Source organism: Ochotona princeps, chromosome 19, assembly GCF_030435755.1.
Source record: "Ochotona princeps isolate mOchPri1 chromosome 19, mOchPri1.hap1, whole genome shotgun sequence".
NCBI lineage: Eukaryota > Metazoa > Chordata > Mammalia > Lagomorpha > Ochotonidae > Ochotona > Ochotona princeps.
The window spans coordinates 43081520-43094469 of NC_080850.1; the positions used below are offsets into that span (position 1 = coordinate 43081520).

General features: G+C 48.5%; 1 protein-coding gene across 1 annotated transcript in view; it reads right to left on the reverse strand.

The window, feature by feature from the left end:
* Window positions 1-2900: 2900 nt before the first annotated feature.
* Window positions 2901-12950, reverse strand: part of PRDM6 (PR/SET domain 6) — a 96992-nt gene continuing 86942 nt past the window's right edge. Inside the window, exons 6-7 of the mRNA XM_004586363.4 lie at window positions 10590-10766; window positions 2901-3965 (exon numbers count right to left, since the gene is read on the reverse strand). Of these exons, the coding sequence (XP_004586420.2) occupies window positions 3851-3965; window positions 10590-10766 (292 nt within the window). The 3' untranslated portion in view covers window positions 2901-3850. The remainder of the gene's footprint in view (window positions 3966-10589; window positions 10767-12950) is intronic.

The following is a 12950-nucleotide window of genomic DNA, read 5'->3' on the forward strand; positions in this document are numbered from 1 at the left end:
CCACACGGATGTCCTCTGCAGTGCCAACGACAGCAAGCAGCACTCTGAAGATGACACTTGGGAGCACCTGTCAACACGAGCACCACAGCCACAAACTGGGGACCCACTGAGGCACCCCTGACTGTGCAGGGACTGGAGGGAGCTCTGCCCCTAGCTACTCCAGGCCCGGTTCACGCCATTGTTTCATCACTGCCTTAGGGTCATAAAAGTCCCAGGACCCTGGCCTCTCAACAGTGTTGCCAAGGACCAGCAGTGCAGTGGGTTCATCAAGGACAACACAGTGGGCATCTTTCTTTGTTTTATAGGGTGCGACTTCCTGGTCCTGGTCTGAATTTATGTCTCACAGATTCTGCCCATTGCAGCAAACCTGGCCACCTGACCAAGACAATGACCCAAAGAACCAAAATTCCCATGCTACGAGCTGGCCTCTTCAGAGAATAGTTCCCTAAGCGACAAGCAATGCTGCTCACGGCAGACACCTAAGATGGGGTCCTCAAGAAACACCTGCTGAATCAACACATGGACCAATCAAACAGGCAACTGATCAAAGAGGTTGGTAGGCTGTTAAATGTTGATAACACTTCTGTATCTGGAGTACAATGAAGTTTTCCCCCAAGGCACAACCCAACAAACTGTAAGCCCTGTGAGGACGGAAGGGCATCGGTGCCTCTTTCTGCTAGTTTTTCAACAAGGCTACACTTGCATGGATACTCAATAAGAACTTACTGTCAGAATTATATGAGATGAAATTTTACAGCTTTAGTTACCCACACAATAAATTTTTCTCTGCCGGAAAACAAAGGGCATTTTTCAAAATAAAAAAGAAAATTTACTTGAAAAAAAAAATGAACACATAATCTCCTGAAGAAAATACTCAAGTGTACTCAGTGTTTCTTTCAATGACTAAGATTTTTCAAGAAATGTAACGGTCTGTGGCATCACCCAATTGTCCAGTTCCTTAACCTTGACCTGGCATTATCCTCTGGCTTAGACTAACTAGTCCAATGAGCATGTGCTGGCAGGGAAAGTCTTATTCCAGACAAAGAACAAGGAAGTGCCTGGCTGCAAGAACAGAAACAGTGAAGAGCATCACTGCTAGGGTCAAACCTTGCCTCGCCTCCGACACCAGCTCCTACTGTGGGCACCTGCTCTCGCCAAAGCCACAGAACTTTCTGTTTTGAGACTTTGTCATGAGGTAAGAGATTGGTAACCAGGGAAACTGGCACATCTTGATGACTGCATCTTCTACTACCCATTGCCTGGCTCTCCAGAAATTCTGTGTTTGTGCCAACTGGAAAAATCTAAAGCAACTGTGGCCTCGTTTCCATAAGCTTTCTCTCCAGCACATACTTCCATAAAGAAAGTACTCACAAAAAATAACAAACAAACAAAAAATAAAAGCACTAGGGACCCAAATGACCTCTGTACTCACTTAGAGCGTCCGGTCCACCTGCAGGTCAAGGTTGGGCAGCTTAGGCTGCTCTGTCAGAAGCTGACCATAACTCAACATCACAAATCTATAAATGTTCCCAGCTGCCTGGAACATCGGATTGCTCTGTACTCTGTTAAACAGAAACCAGTTCTGGCCCAGAGCTGGTGTACGCTCTGTGTCAAAACCCTCTCTCAACAATGGAGGAGAAACAGACTTAAAAAGAGAAGAAGGCAGGACACGGGATGGGAGCAGTTGTGCCACATTCAGGGGGAGTTTGGGATCCATGAGTTTTGCTCTCTTGAAGCGTTCACTGCTCCTGGAACTGGTCACAAGCCAGACATGAAGGGAGGTGTGAGAGCTTTTTTTCCCCCAACTGAGACAGTTTGTGTTCAGTTGCAAAACAAGAAAATAAGGCAAATGATCCACTCACCTAACTTGTTTCACAGACAGACCTATTAGAAACACACATGGGAGTCCCTAACTACCATCTGCCAACAGAAGTTCAGCCGAAGATTTCCACCTTGGCAACCCTTGGCCCTTCGTGCAGCTCAGCAGTGCTGCGCTCACAGGCTTTAGGTGTACACACAGGCATGCTTTGTTGTCAGCCAGCCCAGGGAACCGTGAGATCCCTGTGCAGTCTACCCACGAGAGGACCCTGTCCCCCAGCCACCATCACACAGCACTGTATGTGCTTACTGTATCATGGGTTCTCCCCTCAGAGCCACGGAGATTTCCGGGTGAACGACTCAGGATTAGGCAGTGAATGTCGCAACCGGTCGGGTTTCTCCTTGGAGCCTGGGATATGAGAGGTGTCTCTGGCAGAAAATAACTCAATTTCTACTAACATTTGTAGTATCTCCAGATTTGTGCACATGGACTTCATACTGCCTGTTAAAAATCAATTGAAAGGTAATCACATCATGACAGATCAACTGAAACCACATATCCTTGCCTCGCAGCAGCAAGAAAAGCTAGATGGCTCTCCATGTCTTGGTTTTGCTTTTTTTTATGACAAATACTGGGAAGACACGAACACAAGGAGTTCCTTAAAAGGGTGCGCCCTGCTGCCAGGAGACCTAGAAATTACTGCTTGCACTATTCAGCAACAATGCACAATGCCTGGACCAGGAACTCTTGGGAGCTGATAGACCAGGAACTGTATGGGCAGACGTGGCTCACTCATGCACTGTGACCCAACTCTTTGAACATCATTACTGGGCCACCATCGGAGTAACAAGAGCTCAATTCACCTTGCAAGCTGTCCCACAAGGAAATTGCTTAGCCAAGACTTTCCATCCCACTTAGTCACCTTGAGAGAGAGAAAAGAAAATTCTTGTTGACCAGAGTGGCAATGCTGCATACCACATTCTAATTGTCAAGGGTCCCTTGCCCCCACCCCAGCTTGGTGCACCTACTATGGACAGGGATTCCCTTCCCCACCGGCAGCCAGTAAAGGAGCCTCCCAGCCACACCTGCCCGTGAAGGCTCTGGCCACAGAGTTGAACGCCAATTCAGCTTACTGATTCCATGCTTGTAAAGAAACAACAACAACATTACTTGAAGCCTCATACCTTCTATTCAGCCTCACACCGAACAGCTTTTATTATCATGTCCTTTTTGTTTTTTTTTAAGCTAAAATGTCATTGAAAACAAAACTGTCTCAACTAACTGCTTCATATTCAGAGCAATATACTGCATGATAAAGCCCCGTATATTTTTAACCAGTTGGGAAATCCAGACAGCACGAAGGACCCCCCCTCCCCTGCCCCAACCTCTTCCTTTGCAATCGGAAAGTGAAAGCTCTCGGCTCCTCATCACGGCTCGCCTGCTTCTTCAAGACCAAGCTGTTGGGAAAAACTCACGAGAAGCGAGCGTGGCAAACATGGGCACACGCGGCATGGGCAAGACTCTTTGGCCTCTGCCTCCACCCAGTGCCAGGGCAGTTAGCAGCAGGTCAGGCCCAATCAAAACAGCAGGAGGCAGGGCTCTATACCAAGTCCCCTTGAAACATGCTAAAAAAAAAAAGGTGCCATGAGATCCAAGTCCCTGTGCATTCTTAGTTGCGACTGTGGGCACAGCAGCCCACGCCCATTCCTCCCTTTGGTATTAAATAACAATTCTTTAAAAAGCTTTTTAGAAACAAAGCAAATACACAATGGGAGGACTGCAAATGTTCGGCCACCCCGGTCCACGGTCCACTGCAATGAGTCTCATCCCCAGTCATAAATAAATAATCTGTTTCCTGGTCTGACTTCCACGCCGGGATCAATATCTCTTAACATCTTACTTATTTTATTACGGCTTTTGGTTTTCTGGGACTGATTGAAAGTTGCTCAGAGGAAATCTTTGGTTTTGCTTAAGTGTCCGTGACATTTAATCATGACTTTCCTTGCAGTTTAATTCCAACCAGTCAATCAGTTAATCCACTTCGATTGATTCTGGACTCTCGGATATCGGCTTGCACTCATTGGGCATCCTCTGGTGTCGGCTCAACTGGGTGGCCTGTGTGAAGCTCCGTTCACACCTCTCGCACCTGGTGGAGGCAAGAGAGAAAATTGAGACCGAGGTGCAGGGCCTGCGGGGTGACGGGCGTCCTCTCATCCTGCCTAATCAGAACAGACACTCCAAAGTGGCTTCAGCTTTTCTCGGCTCGCGAGGTTTAATTGGCGCCTCCTTCCTTGGCTAGGATGGGACAAAGGCGTCAGCTACAAAACAGAGGCATGTGTCAATAGGCGGAGGAAGGTGATTTCTCCAGAGAGCCCTGTCCTGTCGCAGCTCTGATCACTGTCACTTCAAATAGATAAAGAACAAAAAGAGATTTTTAGGAGCGGACCATCAATGCTGCAGCTTGTCCGCAGTTTTCTGCTCCGTAACCCCAGGCCGAAATGGGTGACAAATAGAATTTCATGTGCTGCTAATTCAAACCCAGGAATTCTTCTCCCATCATCCAGCCAGCCAAGGAGCAATGGGCTTTGGAACTTAGAGACTGCAGGAAACAGCCCCTTTGATCTGCAGGGCCTGGCAGAGTGAGGATAGAGTGGCTGTTGCTTGGCAAGTGCTGGCTATGGTGCCACAGCCCAACCAAAGTTAGCCTTGAAACAATCTACAAAGCTAACATGGCAGTGGGACGGCAGGGAGAACCAGCGATGGAAGGGTGTCTACATGGACCAAATTTCACCTGTGCAGAAAGCACAGTGGGAATCGAATGTCACAGTCATCCGCTGGCCTGTGCAGCTGACGAGGAGGAAGCTGGCCTCACAGTGCGAGAGCATCCGCTGTGCGTGACCTCCGAAGGAACCGGTGGCACTGCTGGGCCACAGGCTAGCCTCAGCCTGAGGTATCAGCACCCCACAGAGGCCGCTGAGAGTCCCAGCTGCTCCACTTCCCACCCAGCTCCCTTCTTTTTTTTTTTTTTTTTCTGTTGCAAACAGAGAAGTTTGTTTGTGAAGGGACCAGGTGAGCAGGGAAGGGAGAGGAAGGGGAAAGCACCTCCGAAGAGCCGGGAGGTGGGAGAGAGACACCAAAGGTTTGAGGAAGGGTCTTGGGATTTTAAGCCTTCCTTGACCCCTCCTTGTTGGGCGGGGAACCTACAGGTAAGATGTTCCCCATTGGTGGTCTCTTAATTAATTAGAAAATGGGTGGGCAATGCTGGTACCGCCCACCTGAAGGTGTGGCCAAGACCTCAGCAGGCCTGGATGGTCTCAGACCCCCCTCTTGAAATCCCACACCCTACTTCTGTAGGGGTAAGGGGCGACCATGACGAGTGTGTCCAAGTGCAAAACCAGGATATACTTGAACTGGCAGGAGTCCCAGAATTAGCATGGCGCAGGAAATGGGAGGCTGAACAGAGATTTCAGTCTCGGCCACCTTAGACACTGGGATTCCTTTGAGCACCAGAACCTGCTACACCACAGCCTGCCTGCCTGCCTGCTTCAAGCTTTTGAATGGCGAGAATTAGCCTGTGGGCCCTCTTTGCATCTGTGCTGCTCCTGCTCACGTGGAGCACGCAACTGGCTTCTCAATTGTCTTATGGTCTTATGTTTGTTTCCTGATTAGGGGTCTTCAGACTCCAGGTGGCACTGAACGTGCAAACTTGTATGACAACCAGACCAACTTCTGCCGTGGCAACTTGGATGACCTGGACCACCTCTCTGGATCCCACACCTCTAGGGGCCCCTTATCCAAACAACGACCCGATTCAGCAGGAAGTAGCCAGAAGACCCAGCTCCCTTCTAACGTGCCTTGGAAAGCAGTGGAGGAGGGTCCAATGCTTGGGCCTCTGCACCCATGCGGGAGACCCAGGAGCTGCCAGCTCTTGGCTTCAGCATGGTTCAGCACCAGCCATTGTGGCTGTTTGGAGAGTGAATCAGCAGATGGAAGATTTCTGTCATTCTCTGTTACTCTGCTTTCCAAATACATCTTTCAAAAGGAATGGCAGGACTGTTATAATCTGGCAACCCTTGCCCTGCTTCTCTCCCACTCACTAGCTTGACGGCTCCTCAATTTGAGGAAGCAATGCTCTCACAGAAACCACTGGAAGCCTCTGGTTTGTCTGTGGTGGTTGTTTCCGGCAGATGGTGAATATCTGCTTCTCATGCATACATGTTCATGAACTTAGGCAGAGAACTGCACATACAGTTCCCAAAACCACCTTGTCATCTGAGCTGCCCACACCCTGGGTTGCACCTGCTTGGGCCCAGCAGCCACCTCAGCCATCCCCTTCTTGTCCTCTTCTCAACCTCCCGAAGCACAAAAACCATCCAGAAACAGCTGCAGACAACTCTGCCTCTTTTATATAATGCCACCTCCAGTCCGCAGGTCTTGGCACTAATGGGGCAATGTCACAGCCACCAAAGCAAGTTCCCCTGTCCAGGTGCACAGGCTGTGGGTCCCAACCTCTGGCTGGCATGCCCTACACGGGGAGGATGCTCTCTTAACAGCACACCCATGCCAGGTGCCTGCATCCTGCCCACCATGCTCTGGACCCCTGCCCCACAGCTGTGTGTGTCAAGGAGAAGTTGTCGTTTCTTTGATTGTTTCCACGAATATTTGTCAGCAGGGCTGCGCCTGTGTTAAAAACTGCACTGTGATCTTGACAAATGTATGATGTCAGCTTTAATGGATCGGGCCCATCAGCTCAATGGAAATAACTCAGAAGTATTGATCACCTAATGATTTCTGGTGTATTCATTAGCGTCCACCGGCAGCCAGGCCCCTCGCCCGGGCTCCTGCTGGCCTGATGACATGTTAGGCGATAGCCGATTGTTTATTAGAAAACTGATTGGTTCCTGGATTTCAGTGTCAAAATATACTACCTTTCATGGGCTGACAAACTTCCAGATTATTGAATCCCTATCTTCATGCTGAAGCTCTGGAATTAATATCCAAGACAGCAGGGGTGCAGGAGTTGCCTTAATTTAGGTCAGGTTCCCAGAGATGCCCCCTTTCTGGGGAAACCGGGCTACAGGAAATAGCATCTGATGGCTTGGAAATGAGAATACAATGTGTGTGTTCCCGAGGAGCAAATGACGGGTGGATACAAAAATATTTTATTTATGTAAGGCCTGGGGCTCAGCATCTTATAGAGAAGCCACCTATACCAACACGCTTTCAGAGCAGAGAAAGACCAGTCCCATGAAGGCACCCGGGCTCTGACACATCCCAGCCAGCCTTTGTCTGGGTTTTCAGGACCCCAACAAAGTGACCAGATGCGGGACAGAGGAGGAGGCTGCAGATGACAGGCCATGAGGAGAGAAGACTGCTTGCATTCATCCTTTCTACATGGCACCCCTGCCCCCTGGTCCCTGGTCCCTGGTGCTGATGATGTGGAAAACACAGCAACTCTCACAGGCAAAGGCTCCCAGATACCCCAGCAGTGACTCTGCCTTCCTATGGGCAGGAGCGTCTGCACGTCACTTCCTTGTAGGGGTGAGACAGTTGATGGCTTACTATGAAGGCCGATTACGAACACAGAGTTCAACACATCAACGGGAAGTCCTGCAAGAAGGGCCTGTGTTTCTCTCACATGTCACAAAACAACTTGAAAAAGCACCAAACTGCTCATGGCTTCTGATGCTTGAAGTGCTCAATGCATGATCACCAATCAGCCATTTGGATTTCCTTCGATGTTGCGCCCGGTTCTGCTGAAGTTGTTGATGCCTTAGAATGTCCTTCCCTTCTTCCTTCCCTCTTAAATGAGTTGGGCCATTAACACCAAAAGAAGTCTTTTTTTTGCTTCTTGTTCTCTGTGACAGCACACTCAAAGACAAGATCTTCAAGGCAGCCCTGTGGTTGTCATTCTCCTAGGACCCCCTTTCCCCTGACATTCTGCAGACAAGTCCAAGCTCTACCCAGAACTTACACGGTGGGATCCTTCTGGCCGATCAGACCGTGAAGCGAGCTCTTAACGTCATACCATCTCCAGTCTCCATCGCATGGCAATAATCTTGACCTGCCTTCCAAACTCACAAGCAGGGGCCCACAGAATTGAAAGGCTCCACCCAGCCCCATGCAGAGGCTCAATCCCACTCAACTCAGGGAATTCTGGGAAGGCCTGTCAAGCCCTGGGGATGGGAATGGGGTGTGGGGGTGGAGGCATAACTCAAGATCCAAGCCACCTGGGGCACGTATGTAGGAGTTCCCCATCTACTCTATTTTTGGTTGTACACTTACCATGGCTCTTCCTCTGTGTCGCATTGTTTAAGCCAAACAGTCATTAGTCAAAGTAGCTAAGTTAATTGCTGTGGTGAAACCCATTTTATTGACTAGTCTGCAACTCACTTTTGTTTTTTAATGTTTGTTTCATAGACTTGTAAAAGCATATCTTCGTAATATTTACACATGTTGGTGGGATGGGATGGATATGTATGAGCTATGGTTCCAAGAGCCCCAGGTCGCCTTGGGAGGGTTCGATCCTGGGAAACATAGTTGTCTACACCAGAGGAGTTACTGTTCTACTTCTAAAAGACGTTTAAATCTTGCACTTCCAAAGTCAGCAAGTACTCAGTTCTCCACTGCGAATAAATGTTCGCCGAGTTTAAGAAATCAAAAAATGAAACCATGTGGCTATCTTCCTAAGAACAGGGTGAAGGAACAAACATATAAGCACACACAATTGAATCAAAGCCTGGCTCATGTCCTTGCATATTTCCCAGCTCAGGCCCAGGGGTAATCGCAAAATGTATTTCCAGAAAGGAAAGAGAAGCTGTGATCACCAAAGCCCTTCAAATATTCATCGCATGAATTAAACTTAAGTTAAAAAGGCAACTCTATTGGAAACATGACAAAAACAAGATGTTAAAGGAAAAAACTGAGTGGAGCCAACGAGCTAACACATAAGTAACACCTTAACATTAATAGAAATCTATTTCCCATTTTGACCCTGAAACCTCTTCAATTAATTACTAAAATCTATTTACACAGCAACAAGATAAAAATCAATCTGATTCCTGGCACTGTATCTGTCTGGCTGTCCTCTCTAATACAGGGCGCTAGAAGGATGCCAGGTCCTCCTGCACCTCCATTACGTAAAAACTCCCCATCTCAGAAACACAAAAGATGTGCCACGGTCACCTTCCATACATGGAGGAGTGGGGAAGTCAAAACCCAAAAGCTTGAAGGAGGGAGGTGAAGTTCAAAGGCAATCACCAAACTTATCAGACAGAATGCAAACACTGGGGATCAGGGGTTCCCAAGCCAGACAGGGGTAACCCACATGACTCCAGAGAATGATGTAGAAAAGCACATGGCAGCCTCAAGGGACACTGGCCTGTTTGGCTTAGCACAGGTTCAATCCAGACCTCATCCTACAATGCACATGCTGACAAAGCTGGTCCTGCCTTCCACTAGGCCAATGAGAAAGAGACAGACTGATCCACGGGAGGAGAGAAGGGCGGGAAGATGACCGCCCACAATGAGCTCTTCTCTTCAGTGACAGACATGGTGGCAAGCAGAACACAGAGCAACAGGACACTGCTACCAGGGGCAACAGCAGGTGTCTGGGGCTGTGAGAACCTAAGATGACCTCCCAGCTGATACTGGGGCCTGGCCTCCTACTGCTTGAATCTCACCCTCTCTCATTTGACCTGGTCACACAGAACTTCAGACTGTGCATCAATGCCCCTTCAAATTTCCCTCTTCCCAGAGGAAACTCAGTGCATCAACTGAGTAGCGAGAGCTGTAAGAGAGCACACCACACAACCAGGCAAACCTGCTCTGGGCCACCGACAGCCACACTCGCAGTCCACATGTGCCAGCCTTTGGGGGCCTGGGCTGCCCTTTAACCATCATCTGTCTGCCGAACTCTTACACGGGCCTCCTGAATGTATCTTAAACTTCATCCCCCCCATGCACCAGCCCTTCCCCCAAATGGCACTGATGACTCAATGACCACAAGGACTCCGTGCTACCTCGAAGTGCTGTACTCCCTTCTCACGCTCGGTGTGACACGCATGTTCAGTTAATGGTTAGACTAGGAAGGCGTTCAGGTACAGGACAGCAGTGGGGAAACTGAGGCTCATTCATCTTTGCATCTGTTTCACCTAGCAGGGTGCTGTGTGCAAAACAAGGTGCTCATTAAACATGCGAGTGAAGGAATGTATGAACGCAAACAGCAAAAGCAGTGAGCGGAGGGGCCCCCTTAGAGCATGCTCCAGCTGACCCCATGACTGTGCTACGTCTACAAACAGTGGCCGCTCGGGTGCCCTTCCCTTGACCTCTTCCCCAGCTCCCCCGACTTGCCCTGTGCTCAGCTGGCTTTGCTGAGAACCCTCAGGGTAACTAACGTCCACAGTACACAATGAGGATGGCTGCAAGAGGGCTGAATCTCTGTGGCTGCTGGATAAGTCTGTAAAGCACAGACCCCCAAGAACTAGAAAGAACATTCACCTCAACCCCCCAACACCTCCTTAATAGTTGTCAATGAGAACAAAGACGCAGAAAGCATGTCTCATGTCCAAGAGAAACCACAGACAGCCAATCAGCGTTCACGTTTCCTGATTTCATTGGCCAGATGGCAGCCACTGAACTGGGAGCTGCCTTGCTGCCAGGACGCTGAGGGTTTGGGTAGCCACCCACACTCACAGAGCTGCACCTGTAGCTGTGGTGGGGAAGGCACAGAGAGAGGGGGGAGGACAAGGGCCAGCCAGCTGCTACTTACTTGAAGGGCTTCTCTCCAGTGTGGGTTCGGATGTGGTTGTTGAGGGTAGTGGCTCCGGCAAAGGCTCGACCGCAGTAGCCGCACTTGAAGGGTCGGTCACTGGAGTGTGTGACGACGTGGTTCCGCAGCTCTGAAGGTTGGGAGAAGGACTGGGAGCAGTGCCCACACTGGTAGGGTCTGAAACGAACAAAGACACTGCCTGGTCATTGCTGTCCACATCGCTCGGGAGAGGTGAGCAGCACGAGGCGGGGCAGTGGGTCCATCAGTACCTAACAAGTACCCCTTCCCAATTACACCATCGACAGAACTCGCCTTCCCTCCAGCAAACACGAGTGTGCATTTCTGAGCAACGAAAGCACAGACCATTTGGCCAGTGTTGCTGCACAGTGGGTTAAGTTGCCACTTTCGATGTTTGCTTCCCACAGTGGGCTGCTCCACTTCTGACGCAGCTCCCTGCTAATGTGGCTGGGAAAGCACTGGAAGATGACCTGAGCACTTGGGTCCCTGTAAGAGACGTGGCTGGGTGTTTAGGTTCCTGGCTTCTGGTTACCGCCTAGCCCAACCGCAGCTGTTGTGCTCATGTGGGAAGTGAACTGGGAAATGAAGAGATTCTACCTTTCAAATGAATGAAAATGATTCTTAAAAAACAGAAAGCACAGACTGTATTCATCAGAAGGTTACAAGAGAAAATACAAAGTTGTCGGTCACACTTCTTCGGCACTTTTAACTTTCCCAAGAGCTTTAAAATCAAGTATCTAATTCAATCCCACTTACCCACCAGGATAGGAAAAGCAAGTGCTACTTCATCCAGTCCAGAAAACCGAGTGCTCACTCTCCTTCCAGGGCATGAAGTTCTTGCCACCAAGGTCATCTGAGGGTGTATGGATCTCATTTCAAGTGTCAAGTGCGTGTGGAGGTCCGCACTGCACATGCGCGTTTCAATCAACACTAAGCCAACTTGGGGCTGGCCACAGTGTGGTCACTGGCATTGCACGGATGAAGAGACATGCATCCAGATGTGTTCATTTGGAAGAGAAATCCTGACCCTTGCTTACTACAGCCCCTGCAAACATTTCTCCACCACACCTGTTTGCCCAAACCTCAGCTCCCTGGTTTCAGCTAGCAGCAAGAAACAATTTATAGCAACCAGGAACTGACGGGATGTCACTACGACCAGGGATGGGTGGCGACAAGGCCCAAGCCAAGGCAAGGAATGGCGAATACCTGATAATTAGCAAGATTATCAGGGCACACTCTTTCCAGCTCACGAGAAGCCAATCAATTCTGGGTTTCATAAGATAGATTAAAATTCTGTCTTCTCTATAGCAGTACTTTTGCTTGCTTAAGCAGTCTGCTGAGTGATGGAGAACCCGAGGGCTTTTCCCTGTTTGGAGCTATTTCATATCACTACTCAACGGGGCTCTAATCCGTTTATCACAAATTTCGTTCCAAAAACTAGTAATCTGTCATGTAGGATGTTAGCTGCACTGCTTACACCCCAGTTTGTGGTCCAGACATCTCTGGTTGCCTCTAGAAAGCCAAAGGCAAACACAGCCTTCATTGCCCCTACTTTGAGCAAACGCATGACCTCCAGTGGCCAGCAACCAAAATGAAGGGCTAGGAGACAATGGTGCCCCAACCTATACAACAATTCAATTAAGTGCAGAATAAAGTGTACCCTCTCATTTGTCAAGCCAAGTGCTTAATTGTGGCTACTTGCCTCACTGAACACAAATACTATTATTTTACTAGGCCTCAGCACACTGAGCACTGATTGTAGAATTTTTTAGCTTGATTAATAGTCCAGCATTGGTCAATAACTCAATACTATACAATTTTAATTACTTACATTAAGAAATCTATCTAACTGGCTCTCAAACAAGTTTCAAAGAAATATATAATGGTCCTTGGTAAGGAGTTTATCAACCTTGACAAATTACATATGCATGTTATTACAATTCTAAAATAGTTGCTTTGAAAGCCAACGGACAACACACAGCTCACCAGGGACAGCGTGTCTCTGATCTCCAGCTACTGTCGCATGTGCCACTGCCAACAGCATCACTAACCGTAAAGGAGTCTCCAAAAATAATCCTCTTGAGGTGAAGTTTTTAAAAGCACCGTTGAAGACTTTACGCAAAATAAATCTATTCATACATGCTACAGCCACTGACAATTGATTTTTTTTAATAGTGAAGGGACCATTAACGTTTATTAGCCTCTGGTTATCTATTTTTAATAGCTATCACAATAAACAATAAGCTACTAAATAAAACCAATTAATCTTCTTGCCTCCTAACTCTTCCGTCTCAAGTTGAAGTGATCAATTTCCCATGTCAGCAGCCAGCCTGTCCTTTTTTC